This window comes from Hippichthys cyanospilos, chromosome 9, assembly GCF_059441005.1.
Source record: "Hippichthys cyanospilos isolate Australia breed blue-spotted pipefish chromosome 9, RoL_Hcya_1.0, whole genome shotgun sequence".
Classification (NCBI taxonomy): Eukaryota; Metazoa; Chordata; class Actinopteri; order Syngnathiformes; family Syngnathidae; genus Hippichthys; species Hippichthys cyanospilos.
In genome coordinates this window covers 1,664,654-1,688,683 of record NC_142377.1, presented here as the reverse complement: position 1 = coordinate 1,688,683, position 24,030 = coordinate 1,664,654, and the positions used below count along the sequence as shown (strand labels likewise).

General features: G+C 39.6%; 1 protein-coding gene across 6 annotated transcripts in view; it reads right to left on the bottom strand.

Annotated features, from left to right (window-relative positions):
* LOC148417642 (receptor-type tyrosine-protein phosphatase gamma-like) overlaps positions 1–24,030 on the bottom strand; it is a 176,449-nt gene that overhangs the window by 40,823 nt on the left and 111,596 nt on the right. For all 6 annotated transcript variants that reach the window (XM_088424153.1, XM_088424150.1, XM_088424152.1 and 3 more), the window contains 2 exons: positions 23,381–23,538; positions 2,665–2,857 (listed from right to left, as the gene is read on the bottom strand). In XM_088424153.1, coding sequence (XP_088280279.1) covers positions 2,665–2,857; positions 23,381–23,538 — 351 coding nt within the window. The remainder of the gene's footprint in view (positions 1–2,664; positions 2,858–23,380; positions 23,539–24,030) is intronic.

The window sequence follows — 24,030 nt, the reverse complement described above, 5'->3', positions numbered from 1 at the left end:
GAAAGTCAGCATAGTCACCCTAGGTGAACCGCTGACTTCCAACATGGGAAATCAAACAGTAAAAAAGCTAATAAAAAGGATCCTAAGCAACAATTGACGTGCAAGGACTGGAAGTTCGTAGAAAGCCAATGCCCTTCCAAAATAAAACACCTAAATTGGTGGACAACAAAATATGACTTTGCTGGCCAAGCTTAATACACAAAAATAATAAACTTGCAAGATAAAATAAAAACAAAATGTAAAAATAATATGAAGAAAAAGAGTAAAGATGGATATGAAGGTACAGAGTTTTGGATGATAATAGCACAAAATAGGAAGGAAGATAAAAGTAATAGAACCAAGGGAAAAAAAAGAAAAAAAAAAGAGGAGATTGAGAACCAAAAGAGTGTAATGATGTTCTGGCTCATGATAGCCAAGAACTCACACATCGAGTCCTTAGACTAATGGAACACACAAGGGAAGAATTCAAGAATTCAAATTAATACAGCCATATGAAGAGTAACACAAAGAGAGGGAGAACCATTTGATGATTACAAAATAAGGATGATTGCATGTTTCAAGGCAAATAGTGGCATTCCTGAAGATCATACTGAAGGAAGCATTTTTGAGGAGCAATTTAAAAAATGCCCTCCATGCCAATGTGCAACACTCCATTCACCAATGGGTTGAAAAGCATTAGATAAGGCGACAGGAACGCTTGAACAATACATTAACCAAGCTCTACATGCCGAAAGAGTATTACAGTCTAAAAAAAAAAAAAAAAGCAGACACCCCAGGGGAGCAACTCTAATTGGTAGCATTTATGTCAGCACAAATAACAAGACAATTCTTCCAAAAAAGAATCTTTTCAGGTGGGCTACTATATTGACACATGGAGTGATTCATGTGTCAACAGGGAGAAAGGCCCTCACCCAGTACTGCTGACCACACCAACAGCCATAACAATACCAGCAAGAAACTCTTGGATACAACCTTACACATTTTAAAAAGGTCATCTCAACCGAGTTACCCAAAAAGAGGGAAAGGTGAGCAAAGTCTGGTGAGAAGGTGGGAGCAGATTTATAGTATATGAAAACACTTGAGGCCAGTGAAGTTTTCAAGACACCCTACCTTATTAGGGTTTCTCGGTCGACATGACTATCATTGTGGGTAAGTCTTGTGGGGTTATGTTGTATAGTCTCTGTTGCTGTGAAGGCTGTGCATGCACCAAGTTGTTCGATTCCTTGAAGGGCGCGTCTGGTGTTTGTGCATTGGTGTCACTACTCTTACAGAAGGTAAGAAGGTAAGGGATGGTGGACCAACCTATTTGGACGTACTTGGGGTTGGCTAATCAAATTGCAGCGGGGTTGGACTCTATTTTATATGGATTACACCCAATAAAAATGTAGACCGAATCAACAACATCCATTACAATGTACAGAAATTGGGGAACTATACTGAAGAAGGATTTATAGCTATTAAAGAACAATTGGCTGTTACATCACTCACGCCATTTCAGAACCGCGTTGCGGTTGACATGATACTGGCAGAGAGAGGTGCCGTTTGCGCTATATTTGGGGACCAGTGCTGTACTTTCATTCCCAATAATACGTCTCCAGAAGGGTCCCTCACGAGAGCCATGGAAGGCTTGCGCATCCTGAATCGAAAGATGAAAGAACACTCAGGAGTGTCCACCTCTGCATGGGATGAGTGGTGGGAGAAAACATTTGGTAAATATAAGAATTTGGTGTTTTCTGTCATGGTTTCTATAACTATATTCACCTCAATTCTTGTGCTGTGTGGATGTCGTTGTATTCCCTGCATTCGCGCATTACTTGTCCGACTTATCTCATCTGCAGTCGCTTCCACAAATTCTAAATTACAAGAAATGTATCTTTTGCACACGAACAGACATGGTGGTGTGGGGGGTGACACTGATGACCAAACTGATGATGATGAAGTGATTTCTCCTGTAACCTTATTCGACACTTCATAAGTCTAATGACAATGACGAAACAGTAGGGAGTTTCAAGTTTGCTATCCAGGACATGATTCAACTGAATAAAGCCTATGGGAAGTTCTTTTGATGAGGGTTTTTGGGGCAAATGTAGAATAAACAGGAGGGAAATGTAGGAATCATTTTGAGTAGTTATTATACATTTGCCATGATAGTACATATTTGCAGGGCTATTTGTGTGGCTATAAGAGGACGACTTGACTGCAGAGTACGAACAGCTGATAAGGAGACATCGACAGCAGAGCCCCTGGGAGGTGATCTCAGGACCTCTGAGCTCACACCCACAACCAGAGAATGTGAAGATTGATAAAGGATTCTTGCTAATATTAACACATAAAAAAGTATACTGTCTGCCAATTTTACATGTAATCAGATGCCTTTGTATCATATAAAATGGGGGGTGTTAGAAGTAGCGTTGGAGAACGAATGTGCAGTGAACAAATAAACGCTACACTCCTTCTCTCTCTCGATCCCACTCGAGAAGATTATGAAACTGAGTGCCTTTTCTCTCTTTATTGTCTAATTATTATAAATGTCTATTTGGTGAACCTGACAGTATTTTAGATTGGACTTGTTACTAAATCATTATATTTGATCGTGTTTAATTTTGTAAATAATGATTGGTTTTTCACAACTTCTGAACATATACTTTAAGTTGTCCCACCCACCTCTGGAAGATTCTGTTCCATGATGCTCACTCCCGTTGTGAGATAGGTCAGGAAGCCAGGCGTCTTTGACTCCTGACTTGAAAACATGGCGAGTGTCCAGGCCCTGAATGGGTCTGAAGTTGCTGTGTAGATATTCCACTGATTTAACATGGTCCTGTTGCTCCGTGGTGAAGATTGAGTAAAAAGCTTCTAACTGGTGAGTTAATCAAGACGCCACCGATGCATATAGAAGAAAGAGAATGAAAGACAAATGCCGTCAATTTAGTTAACTTTTCAAGTTACATTTTACTTACTCGAAGTGCACACAAAAGCTAATTTGAAAAGTACAAACATCAACTCCAATGAAGCTGAGACATTTTGTAAAATGTAAATAAAAACAGAAACCAAATATATGCAAATCATTTTCAACCAATAGTCAAGTAAATACACTAAAAGGACAAGATATGTACTTTTGGGCTTCTGTTAATGTGTGGGGGTGGTGTCCGTAAATATCCCTCCCTGGCCTGTAGTTTTTTCTTTTGTTTTGATTTGGCTCAGGATGCTTCTGGGAGAAGACAAAGCACAGTAAATCACTGAGTGGAGGGCGTGTGGCAGTAGTTACCCCATGATAAATTTGCTTCCCTGCAATTTTAGCTGACATGCAGCTGTTCTGATTATGGTGCATCAAAACATGATCAAATATTTTTGTAGGACTCCCAACCAAGCCAACCCATCCAAACAAACTTTTTTTGTGTGGAATTTTTATTTTGAAGGAAGCGCTTTGTGATGCAACTGTTCAAACAATGCAAAACTCACGTTTTTTTTTTTATTGATAATGGAGCCAACCCAAGAAAAAAGTTATCTGCTGTTTGGGAACAACAGGTCTTACAGTCCTTCATTTGCCTAAAAAGTTTCATAGCTGCAGGTCAAACCAAACAGGATTGACTGTAATCTTTCGACTTATTACATTTTTTGCAGCCACTAGGTGGCGTTAGCTTTAAACTGGAATATATGTTTGTCGATGTCTTCAGGAATAGATTTACATCCAATGAGTGAAATTGTGAGAATATGAGATAATCTGGGTCAAATTACAGCAGCTTTTACTGGTCCGATAAAGCTTCGGAATGAAAATGGACGTAGAGGCCACGCCCATAATCGAAACTTCGTAAAATTTGGTGGAGGTCAGCAGGGCTGTCTAGAGGCTTGTCAGACTTAATTTCAGCGATATTACTTTAAAGGGCTCTGCTAAACACATAAACACGTTTAAAAAATGCTATATTTTTGGCTGCTACTAGGTGGCACTCGCACTACGACAAAAGACATTCTTAAACATATGTGTTAAAGGCTTGAGTCTTCATGTGTCTGTGAAGTTTCAGTGTCACATGTGGTGAAGTAAACATCAAAGGCATAATATGAAGCCCCGCTCCCAACATATTTGATGGCGGAGCTTCACAAAAAATTGAACAATTGTGCCTCCCAGTCTGTTGGAACACCACAAGAAATTTGAAGTTGATTGGGTCAAGCGTTTAGGAGAAAAAAGGAGCAGTTCGGGACCTGCAAACAAGCAAAAACGGGCCAAAAGTGCACATTCAAAAATTCATAACTCTTTTTCTGTACATCTGAGCATATGGCTCGTGTGACTTTTTTGTAGGGCTCAAGGTCCTACATAAGGCTACAAATTTTTGTAGCTCTAGGTCAAATGGGCTGGGACTGAGAGGCTATTTTCCACTCTTTAGGCCATTTTGGGGCCAATTACAGCCACTTTTTTCTAAGTATGATAATGGTCTAGGCCAAATCTAAAGTTGATGGGGTCAACAGTATTAGAGAAGGCGGCAGCAGTGGAAAACTTACAAATGGCCATAAATGCATCAAAATTGCAAATTCAAAAATCTGTAACTCTTTTTCTCGCATATGGCTTTATTTGATTGGTTATTAGGTCTTAGGGCCCTGCATATGCCTACAAATGTTGATAGCTGTAAGGCGAACCAACTGGGTTTGGCTGCAATCCTTCGGCTATAATGACATTTTTTGGTCCCACTAAGTGGCGCTCGCAGTATGACAAAAAAATGGTTAGTATGTGTGTTTTACATTGGACTCCCATCAACTATATGAAATTTAGAAAAGTTAAGACCATCTGGGTCCAATTACTTTTTCGGATTGGCGAGACATCGGAATTTCAGACTCCGTATTGGCTTCGCTCATTGGCGAAAAGTTGTAAAATTGGAGAACCTTCATGTTCCATGCCTCAACACGATTTTGGCCAATTTTCAGTTCAATTGCTCAAACAGTGCAAAAATTGAAATATTAAGGTTTTTGTCAATGGTGGCAAAGGGAATTTGAAACGCCTATTTTGAAGCCCCGCTATGTTAGCCGATCTTCATGAAATTTTTCCAAGTGTGCCCTCTATATCAGATAATGGGGCACGCCAAATGTGAGGTTTTTCTTCTATTTCCATCGTTTGTGAATAAATGTGTTGTGCTTAGAACAGATCCCTTGTCATCTGTGATTGTTATATGTAGGGTAGGCTTCAAATGTAGACTGAATGATAAAACATAGTACAGTTGGGCCCCCGTGTTACGAACCTAATCCGTTCAGCAGCTATGCTCGTAACTCGAATTGCTCATATGACGAGCAATCCAAACCCATATTAATTAGTGAATGTGTGCAACGTGTGCAAAAACCTTAGGTAAAAACATCACAACTTTATACACATATTAAAAATTAGTAACATAATCTACTGTACAGTTAAATTAAATAACAAATATACAAAGGAAAAATGACATTTACCTTTGGGGCGACGTGACTTGAGGGTGGAGGCGGAGGGGAGCAGAGACGAACCCGCAGAATTTATTTATTTTCTTAAACGATAACTTCTCAAAGGAGAACCTATCACCGGCAAAACGCCGCGGTCCATGTCAACAGGTCTCAAACTCCTCCTTTCTTCTCCTAAACCGTTACCTCGAAAACCTTAAAATTTGGCGTAGTCAATTATCAGATGTACCATCACAACTGGGCAATACAATGTAAAGATCCGACAACATATTTGATATAGGTGGGGCTTCAAAATATGAATTTAATATTTCCTTCATCACAGGTGACAAAAACTTTATAACTCTGCTGTACGAGCTTCAAAAAAATCCCAAACTTTACATTGACACTCATGACCCAAATACATTTATACACAAAATTACTTATAGCGCCACCTAGTGGCAGACCAAACTGTACTGTGCTAAGCCTGTTTAAGTAATTTACCTGAAAAATTGTCAGAATAGCAATGAGACATGGAACATGAATGTTCCCAAATTTTACGACTTTTTGATAATGGTCGTATATTTGATGGGAGTCCAAGGCGAAAAACAGTGGGCCCCCAGTTTAGGACATTGATCCGTTAAGTGGTTGGGATCGTAACGCGAATCTGCCGCATGGTAGGCAATCCAAATATATATATATATATATATATATATATATATATATATATATATATATATATATATATATATATATATATATATATATATATATATATATATAATGTACCAGTACATGTATACAATTGAATAACATCATAAATAAAAAATATAGAAAGGATTTATTTACCTTTATGTGATGAGGTTGTTATGGCCATATTCCCTAGCGAGGGTAGCCTTAGGCTAGGCTAGCTTAGCCTTCATATTTCTTGATTTTCTCCAAGCTTCATTTTTGTTGTGTTTTCTGTGTTGTGTTTTCTCCTTTTAAGTTGTGCTTTTTGTGTAGGCTGAGTTCATAGTCTACCATGTCATAAAGGCTGTCTTTTAGGCTCACTTCACAGTCCACCAAAAGGCTATACAACTCGCCGGCGCCGGAGACCTTGTTGCCAGGTTATTGCTTTGCCACACTCCAAGCATCTTCCCCATGTCTCTTGTTTTCTCATCCCGCGCTCTTCTTCATCAAGACACTTTGGGTTTGTACTTTGTGACTGATTTGATACTTTACCTTTTGGGACTGTTTTTGTTTTCATGCCTGGCGTGCGTTTTCATTTAATAAACTCTCATTGTTAATCCACTTCCTCATGTGGTTGGCTGGGGTCCTGAATCCGCTCAGGTTCCGAGGTTATTCATAACAATTTCCATATTTATCATCTTCTTACTTCTCTCTTTAACATCACTAGTAATCTTGGTACACATGGCTAACCCATTCAAGTTTGAATTAAGCAATAAAATACACAATAAATACAGTCGGGCCCCGGTTTACGAATACCCTCTTTTACGAACATTTCGACTTATGAGCGTGGACCGCGGAGTTTTTTGTCCCCCACTTACGCACAAACCTTCCGTCTTACGAACAATCCGACATGCCGGCCATTGTATTCATACATTGATTTTAGCTTTGCTACGTCAACTAATTCAGAAGTTGACACTCATCACGGCAACGTTGAACACTATTGCACATGTCACAGTCACTGTCTCAGTCACAGTGTCAATCACGGACTCCGTCACGGAGATGCTATTGGCTGGCGTCACGTCAATCACAGAAATGCCGATATGCTATTGGCTGAACGCCTTTATCTAGCTTGATGGCACAGCTGGTCGAGATGGAAGGAAGGAGAGAAAATGAGTGAAAAACGGAAGGAAGGAATGTTGTGAAGACTTTGCAAACTTTATCTGTTAAGACATTGCTTCTAAAATTGCAAGTGGCGGTAAAGGAAGAAGTAAGAGGATGATGACAATAGAAACCAAGCAGGAGATAATAAAAAAAATACAAAGGAGGCGCACGCATAGTTGACCTTGCTCGTGAGTATGGACGGAACCACTCGGCAATCTTCTAAGGGCAAGACTTTCCTTGCCGGGGGACGGACCTCGCTCGACAACAAAATGGAGAGGCTTCTTCTATTATGGATCAAAGAGAAGGAAATCGCCGGTGATATGTTTTAGTTAAAAGTTCTTGATTAGAAAATAAATCAATAAATTCTGCGGGTTGGTCTCTGCTCACCTCCTTCTCTACTCAGCTCAAGTCACGTCGCCCCAGTGGAGAATGTCATTTATCCTTTGCATATCCACGTTAATCAAATTAACTAGACAGTAGATTATGTTACTAATTTTAGTTATTTGTGTAAATTCGTGATGCTTTTAACTATGATTTCACTACGCGTTGCCAGTCGATGTGAACGTACAATTGACCTCGCTTTACCACATCAACGAAGTCATCTGCTCATGCTTGACACGTTGATATGCTATTGCTCTTACAATGTCACAGTCACTGTTTCGTCACGGTGTCAGTCACGGAAATGCCGATATGCTATTGGTCGAACGCCTTCAACTAGCTTGATGGCACAACTGGTCGGGACAGAAGGAGAGAAGAGAAAATCAGTCAAAAACGGAAGGAAGGAATGTTGTTAAGACTTTGCAAACTTTATCTGTTAGACATGGCTTCTAAAATTGCTAGTGGCGGTAAAGGAAGAAGTAAGAGGATGATGACAATAGAAACGAAGCAGGAGATAATAAAAAAAAAAAATACGAAGGAGGCGCACGCATGGTTAACCTTGCTCGTGAGTATGGACGGAACCGTTCGGCAATCTTCTAAGGGCAAGACTTTCCTTGCCGTGGGACGGACCTCGATCGACAACAAAATTGAGAGGCTTCTTCTATTATGGATTAAAGAGAAGGAAATCACCGGTGATATGTTCTAGTTTGAGAAAAGTTCCCGTTTAAGAAAATAAATAAATAAATTCTGCGGGTTGGTCTCTGCTCCCCTCCGCCTCCACCCAGCTCAAGTCATGTCGCCCCAAAGGTAAATGTCATTTTTCCTTTGTATATGTTATTTAACTGTTCAGTAGATTATGTTACTCATTTTTAACATGTGTATAAAGTCGTGACGTTTTTACCAAAGATTTTTGCACGCGTTGCACGCATTCACTAATTAACATAGGTTTGGATTGCCTGTCATACGAGCAGTTCAAATTACGAGCGTAGCCGCTGAACGGATTAAGTTCGTAACACGGGGGCCCACTGTAGTTATTTTAAGCACTCAAGATGACATCCAGTTCGTAGCATGCCGCCATTTTGACCATGATGCCGACCCTGTATATTAGGGAGTCCTGACGCAGACCAATAGCAGACCAGCATTTGAGTGACAATGTGTTGCAGTGCAGGCAGTTTGACGGGACCAGAAAACAAGAGCAATTTCCTAAAAATGCCTGAAGATGGAGACAAAACAACACAAATACAGCCAACCCGTAGAGTCATGACTGTTGCTTTTGTGGTAAGGCGGGAAAAAAAACTAAAAGAGGGTATAAAAAAAACATAGCAATTTTTTAAACGTTTCTATGTACTTTGTTGAGTCGATTGAAGAAATATCGCTGAAATTTTGTCTTGACAAGCCTGCAGACATGCCTAAAGCCCTCTACCAAATATTATGGTTTCAATAATGGGTGTGGCCTATCGAGCAGTGCTAATTCTGATGATTTATCATAACAGTAAAAGCTGTTGTAATTTGAACCAGATGATCTGATCTTTTCACTATTTCGCACATTAAATGAGAAGTCCATTTCTGAAGACATGGACAACCATACCTTCCCTTATAGCGCTACTGCCACCTAGTGGCAGCAAAAAATTGAACTAGAGTAAAAAATATTACAGCCAATCCCGGTCGCGAACCTTAGTTTTTCCTTCCCCTTCTGGGAGCTTTGACAGCGGATGCTGTTGTGTACCTTATACTGAAAAGATGTCTCTGTACGACCTCTTTTCATCTGTGAAGCCCTTTGAGACTTCGGTGATTTAGGGCTATATAAATAAAATTTGATTTGATTTGATTTGATAACTCTTAGAGCTACGAAAAAGTTTAGGCATATGTAGAACTTTAAGACGTACAAATAAGTCAATGGAATCCATATGCTAAGGGTGTACAGAACTTGAGTTATGAATTTGAGTTATGAATTTTTGAAGGTGCAATTTTTGCCTATTTTTGGACATTTGCTGGTTTGAAATTACTGCTTCCTCCTAGACGGTTGACCCTATCAACTTCCAATTGACAGAAACCAACAGCCACCAGCCTCCTGTCTAGCAGCAGTGCAGTGAGGGTATGGCCATGTACCCTTGGCCTTCAACTCCCAGCAAGCTGGCTGGAGACGACCCAGCAGTGCTCCCTGCACTCACTGGCGGGATGTAATACCTCTGACCTTAAGGCTTGCAATGTGACCCTGGCACAAGCTCAACATCTAGCCCATGATTGACCCAGAAGGAAAGACCTGGCTGCTATTGTTGTCCTCCTGCACCATACAGTGGAAGAGGACAAAGAGTGAAACCAAATTATTTATATATTATTTATATTGCGGGCATGAATTGAGAGCATATATGTACTTTACTTTTTGGGGTCCCTTTTAATGTAGTGCCTGTAATTTGGAAATGTGGGCTGTATCAAATGTTGGTTCACCAACCATTTGCTATTTGAACGTGGGTACGGACTGTACACATCTATTTTTATCCGCTGTAACATACACTGCCTGTATGTCTGCCAGAAACACGACAATCAAATATGAATTATGATTCAGAATAAATGCAATTGTGCAGTGTACAGCATGTTATACAGTAGCTGTCTGTTTTGGTCTAATCCATCCGTCCATCCATTTTCTATAGCCGCTTATCCCCACAGGGGTCGCAGGCTTGCTGGTGCCTATCTCACCTGGCTTCGGGCAGTAGGCGGGGGACACCCTGAACTGGTTGCCAGTCAATCGCAGTATTTTGGTCTAATACTATTTATATATTTTGGAGTGGCTTGTGGCAAACGGTAATCTATACATCCATCCAACCTCCCTAGGGCCTCATGGTTAAATCACTATAATTTCATCCATTGTTATGTTTTTAATGTTTTTATGTCATCATCGTGCGAATTATGAATAAGCCAACATTGAGCATAATGCACTTGCAAGCTGTTAGACTCAACACAATCTTTACTTGCAGTTTCACTTAATGTCGGTTTGTTCAGTGTCATATATTTAGCTCTGACAGTCATTTAAATATGTAAGCGATGATAGCTGACTCTCAGAGACAGTATATATGGCTGGGGATCAGTGTGTCTGGACAGAGCTGAGATTCTTCATATCAGGTACAGGACATCATGTCTATGCTCTTAATAAATTGCTGTAGCAATCTTAACATAATATATGATAATGGTCATACTTTCTTTAACCTGCAGGGAATTGAAAGCGGTTACAAAATGTCCAGAGAGAAGAACCCTCAGATGGTCTGCTCTGCTACCTCCATAATGAAGAACATCTGGGAAATCAGAGTGGGCAATTATAAACATAAACTGCATCAGGAGCATGAACGTCTACAGAACAGTGCCCTCCCATCGTAAGAAAGATAAAATTTTGTGCATTTGCATGAATTGTGCCTGTGAAAAAGAACAGTTCAAATACCCAATTTTTTTGTGTATTTGAACTTTTCTTTCTTTTTCTTTCAAAAACAAAATAGTTTGTTAACACTTTCAACAAAACAAAATTGTGACAAGTTTGATTACGCTAATTATCGCAAATGTTTTTTTGGGCCACATGACTGAAGGTGCATTAAAGCAAAGGACCAATTACGGTATTACAGTGATGATTCATGTTGGGTGAGGTTGCCTGCCTATCATTTCTTTGTCTTGGGTTTAGGTTAACTAAACAGTTTAGCCTACAATGATAAAATTACTGATATATAAACAAATACATGGTATACCAAAGTATGTGATCATTCATACAATATACAGTTTGTTGAGTTTATCTGGGTTGAGTCAAACTAGTTTTGCTGATATCTAGGGGTTCAGTGAATTAGCAGAAACCTTGATTACATTGTCCAAAAATGCATATGGATTTTACTTATTTGGGGACAAAAGTCAAACAACTTCTTACGATAATATCTAAAACAGACAAGAAGTCAAGAAAATACACAATCTTAAAAATCAATACAAACACAAAGCTTACAGCAGTTTACAGTCAATGTTTGTATTGAGACGTGAGAGTTTTGGGAACGAGTGTCCTAAAATCTTGTCTTTTAAACTGTGTCTTCCTTGCCTTTTTATTTTTACAGTATTAACAAGGAGTGGGAAACTCGTCTGTTAAACAGAAGGGGAAACAAGAAAATATTTGAAATGAAGACAAAAACAGCAGCTGACCCTCAAAGAGTTAACTTTGATATCTGGAAGAGCAAACAAGTCCCTACTCTACCTGTTATTCAGGATTCATTTCCTCTAATGGGGCGTGAAAACAAGAACAGAGGCTCCTTCACGTCTGTTACCAAGAAAAACAAGTTTGAAAATTCAATTAGTCTCATTAAAGAGAATCATCGCTCATCTTTGGACTGGGGCATGGCATGGAAGCACACTAAGAATGTGACATCACCACTAGAGGGCACTATTGAATCAAATTGGGGTCAATGTTGGATGTTTGCAAACAGACAAGGATTCTCAGAGGTTGATGAGTTTTATTTGTATGAACTTGACAGAATGAACCGTTCTAGCTTTAATCTGTCTCGGTGGTCTTCCTCCAACATGATGGATTCAACAGCCCCGGATTTCTGTAACTATGACGACTGTCTGCAAAAGTCAAAAATACGGAAGAACAAGGAAGAAAAATTACTGCGCCACAATGGGCCAAAATCAAATTTATTGTTATTGGAAAAGATAAAATATAACACCACAGAGTTGTACCCATCAGAGTGGATGGATTCATGGAAATCCACCAGGCAAGTAAGCTGTCTGAACAACCCTAAATTCAAATATTTTGACATAAATCAAGTATATGGTGGAGAAATAAACTTCAAGTTCAATGCAAGATGGAATGCTGTTGATAACTTCATGAATGTTTATCCATCTCACGAACAAGATTACACTATGAAGGATTGTCACCAACAGAAAGACTTGCATCCCAACAAAACTATGTTTAAGTGTCCTGAAAAGAAGTATATGGATTTGTGCTTTCAGCTCTGCAAAGAAATAAAAGAATGTTCAGAATGGGACAGGTCCTGGCAGATGGTTATAAACGACTCAACGTCATGTGAAAAACTGGAGCAGGATTTGAATATTTTGCCTCCAGAGAAGGAAATATATCACAGAAAGGCTTCTATTCCTCATTTGAGATTTCTTTTGAAGCAAGGTCAGACTTTCAGAGCTAATTCATCTGAGTGGAAAGCCTCTTGGAAGGTAGTGAAACACAAAATAAAGATAGACAAGCGAAGGATGAGAAAGGAAACGTCAAGTCCCTTTGGAGATTCTGAGAATAGAAGTATAATTTATCCTATTGCCTCCAAGTGGAAAAGTTCATGGAAAATCAAATTCCAACGTCAAGAGCCAGAGATGTGGCAGCAGCCTTGGCTTTCAGCAGCCCTACCAAGAGTAGCTAAATCGAGGGCCCAGAATTATTTTGAACCCATACTTCTGGCTAACAACGGCCCAATCATAGCACAAAATTGGCTTGATTCCTGGAGATCTTCAAGGCACCTCAAGCATCCCCAAACCTGGGAAACCACCTGGAGCAGGACAATTGAAACTTTCTGCCGCTCTGTAGATTCATATGCATGCTGTAAGAATGCCAATTCACGTGCTGACTGGCAGGCAGCATGGATGGTCTCACAAACTCAATTCCACCAGGATACACCATCTCTTAATGAGTGGCTGGAGGCCTGGAGGTTCCACATGCGGGATTGGCTAGAGCAATATCTTCATGAGAAGTGCCCAACTGAGTTCTTTGAGATCTGACCCCAAGAGAGATCAAAACTTCAAAACTCCAACTTTGTACATTTAAGTTTTACAACTTAATTGAAATGTACCCTATGAAGGTTTGGAATGCTGCATGGAGAGCCCAGCCCCACTTATCCCTCAGCAAAAAGAAAGCTTGTTCGCAAAATAATAATTTGATTGTATTTTGCTACCCAGTCTGACGCTTTCAATAAAATATATGTGAAGTGTGTGTGTCATATTTGGTTGGGGTTTGTGTTTTTTTTGAGTTGTGTGGGTTTTTGTTCATATTCTTAGGTTCATGTTAGTTTCCCTTGCTGCAGCATTCCTTGTCTTGTTAGTCTTATCTTGTCCACCTGCCTGTTTACCTGCTGTCCTTGTGTCGTCCAATCAGCTTCCCCATACCCCGTCGCATCAAACTTGACAGTGAGGTGCATTTATTCAGATGGATGTAGATGCTTCTCGGATTTGGAGGTCATTTAGGACTGTCAACTCAAAGCCACATTTGAAACAAGATGGACAAAGTAATCGCTTAGCCCATAACACTAAGGGATAAGAAGGAGACATACAAAACTATATTAAAACAAGAAAGAACAAAACATGTATATTTGAACCATAATATTCAGGAGAAAAATCATTAAATTAATTGTGTATTGCCAAGTGCCACACACAAGTCAACTATTTTTCATTGAGCATTCGTTATCAATGAAATACATTCATGAATGCATCACAAATCTATTCTTAATAAAGAATGGATAAGGTAATGAAACAACCATTCAAGCCGATTTGTTTGTTGTATTTAATTTTTGACCACATAATGCTTTGTTCCCTGAGATCCTCTAGGACAGTGGTCCCCAACCTTTTGATCACCAGGGACCGGTCAACGCCTTGATTTATATTGCTGGGGGGGTGCTGGCTGCTCTAAAAAACACATCACTCTGGATGTAATATCAACAGCGGACAGAGGCAGCGCCAAAGAAAAACAAAGATCAAGCACAAACGTATGAACTGTTAAACTAAATCATCTACAAAACATTATTTTGGGTGCAGCCCACACGGCCCGGTACCAGTTGATCCACGGACCAGTACCGGTCCGCGGAACGGGGGTTGGGGACCACTGCTCTGTGGCCCGGTACTGGTCCGTTGATCAACTGGGGGCCGTGTGGGCCACACCCGAAATAATGTTTTGGAACTGATTTAGTTTAACAATTCATTCATTTGTGTTTTGTTTGGCGTGATCTTTGTTTTTTGGCGCCGCTTCTGGCCGCTGTTGATATGACATAGTGAGAAGGATGATGTGCTTTTGACAGCCGTCGGTCGATGACGAACACCCGGTCCACAATATAAATCCCCAGCGTTGACCAGTCCGTGGTCATAAGAAGGTTGGGGACCGCTGCTCTAGGACAGCGGTCCCCAACCTTTTTATCACCAGGGACTGCAGCTGCTGCTGGCTGCTCTAAAAAACACAATCATCCTTCTCACTATGTATGTAATATCAACAGTGGCCAGAAGCGGGGCCAAAAAAACAAACATCAAGCACAAGCGTTTGAACTGTTAAACTAAATAATTTCCAAACCATTATTTGGGTGCAGCCCACGCAGCTCGGTACCAGTTGATCCACGGACCGGTACCAGGCCACGGATCGGTGGTTGGGGATCGCTGTTCTCGGAGATGCCATGTTGCTGGCTGAGTGTTTGCCTCTTGAATGCAGTGGTGGGGCGTCAGCGCCACCAAGGCCTTCTATGCTGGCCTAACATAACCTGACATCATTATCCACGCATATATTTCTCCTTTTTATTCCACCCATTTTTAGACGCGTTTCAACTCATTCCCAGTTCATCCGATATATTTGTGGCATTAACTCTAAAACAGTTGTTGAGTCATATCAATACCATGCATAGTCGCAGCCCAGACTTTCGAGTAGTTTGTGGGATTGATGGCTGCTCAAATGGGTATCGAGTGTATAACTCCTTCTACTATCACGTGAAACGAAAGCAGGCACATCATCTTTTACAAGTTTGAGAAACCGACGAGGACGGAGCGTCAAGCCAGTCTTTACAAGTCAACGGAGAGGACAGCCACTTACAATAGGATTGATTATATTAATCCCACAGTTTAGTTTGATGGGACGTGTTCTTCAGTGACTGAAGGTCATTCAAGCATCCAAGTCCAAACAGTGAGTCCATATACTGTGCATGTGTTTGTTTTTGGGTTTTAAACAGTTAACTGGGCTAAAAACAATAACAATAATACTGGGCTGCTAATATTAATTCTGTGAACACATTGCGTAATTGCCAAGTTTACAAGAGGAATTCAAGATTTTATTTGATCTAAAATGAACCAGAACTATGTATGGCTTTAAGGGCATTTAGAGAGTCAAAGATTTACCAATAACATTCTTGATCATCTCTTTCCGCAAGACTTGCAAGAACCTAGGGTTGACCTTTCGAAACATGCTACTGCATTTCTGCATTGGAATATATGTTTGTTGACGTCTTCAGGAATAGATTTACATCCAATGTGTGAAATTGTGAGAAGATCAGATCATCTGGGTCAAATTACAGCAGCTTTTACTGGTTCGATAAAGCTTCGGAATGAAAATGGATGTAGAGGCCACGCCCATTATCGAAAATTTTAAAATTTGGTGGAGGTAAGCAGGGCTGTCTAGAGGCTTGTCAGACTTAATTTCAGCGATTTTACTTCAAAGGGCTCAGCTAAACACATATAAACATTTAAAAAATGCTATATTTTTGGCTGCCACTAGGTGGCGCACGCACTACGACAAAAAATATGTTGATAGGTGTGTTCCGCATTGGAAACCCATCAAATATATGATGTTTTGCAAAGATAAGACCATCTGGGTCCAAATACAGCAACCTTGTTTATTTTGGCGAGACATCAGACTGACATTTTTGTTTGCCACTAGATGGCCTTATAAGCAATTGAAGAAATTATTAAACACATGTGTTAAGGGCTTGAGTTTTCATGTGTCTGTGAAGTTTCAGATTTTTCAAAGCTTGTACAGCTGAATTATAAAGGTCTGTGTCACATATGGCGAAGTAAACATCAAAGGCATAATATGAAGCCTCACCCCCAACATATTTGATGGCGAATCTTCACAAATATTTGAACAATTGTGCCTCCTAGTCTGATAAAACACTAGAGTAAATTTGAAGTCAATTAAATAAAGCGTTTAGGAAAAAAAAGGAGCGTTTCATGACCTGCAAACAAGCAAAAACGGGCCAAAAGTGCACATTAAAAAATTCATAACTCTTTTTCTGTACATCTGAGCATATGGCTCACGCTGACTTTTTTGTAGGGCTCGAGGTCCTACAAAAGGCTACAAATTTTTGTAGGTCTCGGACAAACGGGCCAGGAGTGAGAGGCTATTTTCCACTCATAAGGCCATTTTGGGGCCAATTACAGCCACTTTTGTCGTTTTGGTGAGACATCTGACTTTGTGGTGACGTGCAGACCATGCCCATTATCGAAAAGTCGTAAAATTTTAAAATCTTAATATTCAATGTCTTAATGGTGTTCTGACCAATTTTCAGTTATTTTACTCAGACTGAGCACAATATATGAAAGTTTAAAAAAATGACATTTTTATCAACCACTAAGCGGCGCTATTCGCTATTTCAAAAAAAAAAATTCAAAGGTATTAAAGGCATAAGTCTCCATGTGTCTATGAAGTTTTAGATTTTTTTAAGCTTGTACACGCTGCTCGGGCCCTAATAATCCGGAGAAAAACAAGAGGGCTCTCGCAGCGGTAGCTGCTCGGGCCCTAATAACTAGAGCTGCAAGCAGCTATATCTGGCCCTCGCAGACCTGAGCACGTTGAAGGATGAACAGTTCGAGGTATGAACATACTGTATTTGGGTATGAACGGATTAGTGCATATGCAAGCGAACAGTAGAAGTCAATGATTTAAAAAAGATCAAATTTTCATTAGCATTTGTTCAACGGGCTCAACTAAGAATATTTAATAAAAAAATAGGTAATATAACATTTTATGCCACAAGTTGATTCCAGCACAAGGATGGAATATATGTTCGTTGATGTCTGTAGGAATTGACTTTCATTCAACGTGTGAAGTCGTGACATGATGAGATCATAGGGGTCGAACTACATATATAGTTACGATAAATCGTCGGAAGGAAAACTGCTGTATAGGCCACGGCCATTATCAAAACATCGTAATATTTGGTGGAGGAAATTAGGCGTGTCTGAAGGCCTGTCAGAAAAAAAATTCAATGATATTACTTTGACGGGCTCAACAAGGTACATATATATGAAAATGTAAATTTTTGCTGCCACCACTACGAAGAAAAAAAGTGAGCTTCACATTGTACTCCCATGAAATGAAATTTAGAGAAAATCATCTTGGTCAAATATATATTAAGTCATATATTAAGTTTTCCCGGTCTGGCCGGCGATGTCAAGGCTACGCCCAAGAGTAATAAAACTTGAGATTCATAATGTTCCCTATCTCAATATTCTCCTGACTAATTTTCTGTGAATTGACTGAAAACAGCACAGCACAGAACATGAAAGTGTAAAAATTAACATTTTTGTCTGCCACCAGGTTTTGCTCTTGGTAATTTGGAAATGTGCAATGTAGAATATTTAGATCATGAGTCTAAATGATCGTCAATTTTCAGATATTTTAAAAGTTCTTCAGCTGAGTTATAAAGGTTTTTGTCAATGTGGAAGAAGGAGACATTGACTTCATGTTTTGAAAGCCCACCTTCATCATATATTTCATAGAATCGTGACTATTTTTCAACCAGCTGTGCCTCTAAGTCTGATTATGGTCTAGACCAAATTGAAAGTTGATGGGATCAACAGTATAAGAGAAGGCGGCAGCAGTGGAAGACTTACAGATGGCCATAAATGCATCAAAATTGCAAATTCAAAAATCCGTAACTCTTTTTTTCTACATCCATGTTCCACGCCTCAACGCTATTCCGGCCAATTTCCAGTTAAACTGCTCAAACAGGATGAGCACAGTGCAAAAATTGAAATATTATGGTTACTGCCCCTGGTGACAAAGGAAATTCGGTACCGAGAAATGTACAAAAACGGGCCAAATGGCACATTCAAGAGTTGATAACTCTGGTTCTGTACATCCTAACACATGGTGCTCTATAACGTTTTTGTAGGTCTTTAGGGCTGACATATGTGTACACAATTTTGTAGTTCGAGGTCAAACAGCTCGGAACTGGCTGCAGTTTTAGAATCATCTGGGTTCAGTTACGGCAATTTTTGCTGATTTAAGAAAACTCTGACTTTGAGGTGGCGTACAGAACACCCTCTTTTACACAGTCGTAGTCTCGATGCTATTCGGACATATTTTCAGTTCATTCAATTTTACTGGCCTAGCACAATACATTAAAAGTGTAAAAAATGACATTTTTTCTGTAACTAGGTGGCGCTATAATTAATTTGAAAATTAACCATGCAAATATTTTAAAGCTATGACTGGTAAATTATCTGTAAAGTTTCAGATTTTTCAAAACTTGCACATTGGAGTTAATAGGGTTTTTGTTGCTCATGGCGAAGGAAATTTGACTTTGAAACTTTTATTTTGAAGCCCGGCCCCCAACATATACGTAAGCCGATCTTCACGAAATTTTGCCCAGGTGTGCCCCTATGTTAGACAATCAGGTATACCAAATGTGAAGTTGATCGGGTCAAGGGTTTTGGTACCGAAAAATGTAGAAAATCGTGCCAAATGCTATATTCAATAGTTGATAACTCTGGTTCTGTACATCTCAACACATAGCGCTCTATGATGTTTTTGTAGTTTTTGACAACCTAACATATGCATAAAACATCTCGTAGCTCTTGGTCAAAGGGGTCAGAAGGGGCTGCCGTTTGAAGGATCATCTGGCCTAAACTACAGCAAGTTTTGCTAATTTGGGCAAACTCCGACTTTGAGGTTGCATACAGACCAACCCCTCTATCACAAAGTCGTAAAATTTGAAAACCTATTTTCTCTAAGTCTCGATGCTATTCGGATACATTTTCGGTCCATTTACTCTTATGGGCTTTGCACAATACATGAAAGTTTAAAAAAAGCCGTTTTTGTCTGTAACTAGGTGGCGCTGTAAATAATTAGAAAATTTATCATGCAGATATTTTAAGGACAAAACTAGTATTTTTTTTTTTTTGTAAAGGTTCAGATTTTTTGAAGCTTGCACATTGGAATTAAGGTTTTTGTTGCTCATGGCGAAGGAAATTTGACACACATACAGTAATTTAAAGCCCCGCCCCCATCATATATGTTGACCGATCTTCAACGCTATTCAAATTTAAAGTTGATCGGCTCAATTGTTTAGGAGCTATTAAGAGGAATTTGGTACTTGCAAACATCCAAAAATCCAAACATCCAAAAAACATAATTTTTTTTAGTTTAGTTTGGAGAATAATAATAATAATAATAATAATAATAATAATAATAATAATAATAATAATAATGATGATGATGATAATAAGAACAACAACAAAAATAATGGAGAGGAACAATAGGGACAGCGGTCGCTGCTCGGGCCCTAATAATAATAATAATCTGGAGAGGAACAATAGGGACCTCGCAGCGGTCGCTGCTCGGGCCCTAATAACAATAATAATAATAATAATCTGGACAGGAACAATAGGGACCCGGCAGCGGTCGCTGCTCGGGCCCTAATAATAACAATCTGGAGAGGAACAATAGGGACCTTGCAGCGGTTGCTGCTCGGGCCCTAATAATAATAACAATAATAATAATAATAATAATCTGGAGCAAAACAAGAGGGCTTTCACAGCGGTAGCTACTCGGGCCCTAATAATAATCTGGAGAAAAACAAGAGGGCTCTCGCAGCGGTAGCTGCTCTGGCCCTAAATATGAGGCCACTTGCTGGTGAGGATAAACTGCTTTAGAGAATGGATGTATGGATGCATGCTTCCCTAAAACACACACTAGAAGAGAAAAGACAATAGCATACACATTTTTACCTTTGGGTTTAATTAATGTTACCTGCTTGTTTGTTTATAGGGGTATTCTCAGGATCTCGTCAACGGAAAATGGACTTTCACTTACTGTATATATCGTTTTTCTACTTTTGGTACTCAAAGCGATTGACACTAAATAGTCATTTACCAACTGATGACGCAGCATCAGGAGCAACTGGGGGTTCAGTGTCTTGCTCAAGGACACTTAGACATGGTCTTGATGGTCGGAGGATCGATCCCACAGCCTTTTGGCTGGGAGATGACCACTCTACCACTGAGCCGTGACCCCCCCCCCCCCCCCCCCCATACCCACCCCACCCCACCCCCACCCCCCCGCGTATTTTAAAACTGAAGCAAACTTGGCAGTAAAGGCTTTATTTTGGAACACACTTTGTTTGTCTAAACCCCCCAATGAAAAACATATATGTACATGTATCAACCACACAGTAACTCTTGGGGAATCTCACCATAATCACCCAGAGTGCCTCCAAAAAACAAAACAAACAACATTGAAAAAAAAACTTCAACAAGCAGGACACACAGACAACTGTGTGTCTGTTTGAAAGGACGAGGTTATAGGAAGAGTTGTGCAACAGCATAAAAGCAGATCCTCAGCAACAACTGTCACTCCAGATGACCTACTTATCCTAACATCCAAAAAGAATTGGCACGCAGTAGAGTGACCATCAATGTGGTGTGTGCACGTACCGCAGTTTAAGCTCAATTCATGCGCAAAATGACTCAGTGCCTTACAAAATTAATGCTTGATTGAATTTAAAAGATAAATAAAAACAAAATTGGCAGAATATCGCTGTGACCTCAAGGCAACAGCAGTACATCGACAGTACATCACAGCTCTGTCTTGCACCCACCTCTCAGTTGAACAGCTGAATGAGTTGGGAAGTTTCTATCAACAGTTTTTAATATATCCAACAGTTTTGATACCACTCACACAAGCAGTAGAGGATATACAAAGGGGCGCACAGAATTTTTTTCCTGGGTAACTCACATGAGTACCAGGACATACAGTAGTATTTGGTACGAACCTTTTCTTTCATTAAAAACAGGCTTCCTCCACAGTGTCACTCAGACATTAGCAGCGCACTCTCACACAGGCCCGCCTACGTCGAAATGTTTCATAAGCCCATCAGTTATGGTTTACGTGGTTCGTACGGGATCCAGTCTATTGAGCCCAAGGAAGTCAGAGGTAATTTCTCTGTCAGCTGAAAAGTAAAAAACAATCTATTTCAAACCTTCACGAGAATGATACGCAGCCCATACAGCCAGTCCAAGCCAGCTCAGTAAACAAACAAATATCCTCAGAATAGGAAGACCCACGCAATGAGCTTTCTGAAAAGCAAGGAAAAAAACTATCATATAGAGCTTGCGTTGTTCATGCAGTTCGTCTCACTACCTAGTATGAGGGTAATTAGCTATTGCTTCTTGATTAGGTTGGTTGTTAGCTATACATTGTGCTACATTCAGGTGCTTTTTTCATACTCAAATAAAGCATAACTGAACATTCTCACCCCTGGATCAAACAAACCAGTTTTGTCTGCTTGCTGAGGTTATGAAAGGTAAATCTTTCACAACATTCAAGCCTTCAAGCCACGGCACATCTCAGAACCACTTTTTAAGGGAAAAAAAAGTTCAGCTCAGGCTCCGTTGTTTACATGAAATTAAGTGGGGGTATGCAAATGAACTAAGTGAAGCACGCGATGTTACACATCAGTGACTTCTGTCGCGCCAGTTATGTGCATCTCTGGATATACAAATCAGAGCCTGAGATGCCGCCTGAATAGGTGCCTTTAAGATGTGAAGTGAGTGTGGAGAAATAAAGGTCGAGTCACAAAAAATGTAAAATAAAAAAATAAAATGTGTACGGAAAAGATAGGGAAAGTTAGTAGTTCGAGGGGACAGGTTGAGAAGGATACTGAGAGGGCTTTTGTGACCTTTTAGTAAAGTCCTTCTCAATCGGACATAGAAAGGAATACAATGTCAAAGGACACGGATTCCCGGAGACTCACAAGAAGCATGTCCAGCAGAGAAATTGTAATAAATGGATGCATTCCTATGTATCTGTGTTTGACAAAGTGAGTGCTGCCGAGGTAACAAATGTACATCACACTCTTAAGCATGCTATAATATCAAGCAGGAGATTTGGGCATCAACATAGCCTGTGATCAGAGGAAGGCAGAGGTTTTTAGAACAGACGTGCTTGCTCCTGCCTTCATCAAAGACTTGCCTTAAAGCCCTGAAAAGACTCCATACGCTACACTTTACTGTACTTCAACACAATTACTAGTGATATACTTGATGGCAAGTAGTACATTAGATATTGCCTTGATTTTTTTTTTTTTTAAATCAATTCGTTATTAAAGTAATATGTTTTAAGGTGAAATCTGCAGTCAAGCATTATTTGTTTGCACTGTCACGGTCGGTTCCCCGGAATGCAGGGAACACTGGAAGATGAAGGAACAATAAAAACATGAATTATGATGATGATGATGACGGTGACATCAAAGCAGAGACATTGTGGGTAGTCAGAATTTTGGAAAAATGTATTTCATCTTTTACTGTGTACATCAATCCAGTGCTCCCTCACCCCCCAAGCATGGTCAGTACAATGCCCTCTTTTTTGATCTCTCAGTTTTGAACGAGTAAAAACACTGTTTTGTGTTTGTTTTGACATGTTTACCGTGCACGTTGTAAAGTCAACATCTTAAAATATTAATCAATATTATCAAAATATGAATTAGTAATAATTTAAACCCCTATGCGTTTACAGAACTGACAGTCAGCCTTGTTTTCTTTCCATCAGAGGGTCATTGGAACATTGTGTGCTTACTAATGTGCTTGTTACATGAAAAAAAAAACCTGTTACAAATAATGTTACAATGATGTGCTTCATTAACCAGAAGGAAAAACCCTTAAGCAGTAACTGAAAGTCTGACATTAAAACAAACTGTATTTAGATTCATCCTGAAATTTCTCCTGAAAAGCGGAACATTCCTGGTTTTTGTGTGTGGTGCCTTGTGTTTCATGTGGTTCTCACCTGTTTGTAAGAGACATAAATTGGTCTGCTGAAGATGATCCATTCTACAATTTTATTGCATGGAGGAGTGGTTAGGGATCCTGTGTAGCGGTAGTAGCTGCCCAGCGATGATGGTAGCAGGTCTTTCAGGACAAACGTCTCCAAGAAAGTTTCTTTTTCTATTAAAATAAAAGTACATGTTCCAATCAGTGCATTACTTTGCATAAGGGTGCCTTGTGCAAATATTCATAAACCTAACAACAACAAAGGGTTAGTTTTATGGATGTATTTTTATGATGAACAAGATCATATTTTTATAGGCTAAGTGTATGTTACCTCATGAGCACATACTTCTACATCACAGGCGAAGGGTGATATATACAGCTGCCCCCATAAAATGTTCTTCATAAGTATGTAAACTAAAGAGGACAACTGTAACTATAAAGAAACAGTGGGCCCCCGTGTTACGAGATTAATCCGTTCCGCGGTTGGGGTCATAAGGCGAATTTGCCGTATGACGGGCAATTCAAACCAATGTTTGCTAATGCGTTCAGAACCCCAGGTAAAAACATCAAAATTGTGCATACATATTATAAATTGGTACCAAAATTGTATAGTAAGTGCTATGTATATATAATATAAATGTATACAATCAAAAAACATCATAAATA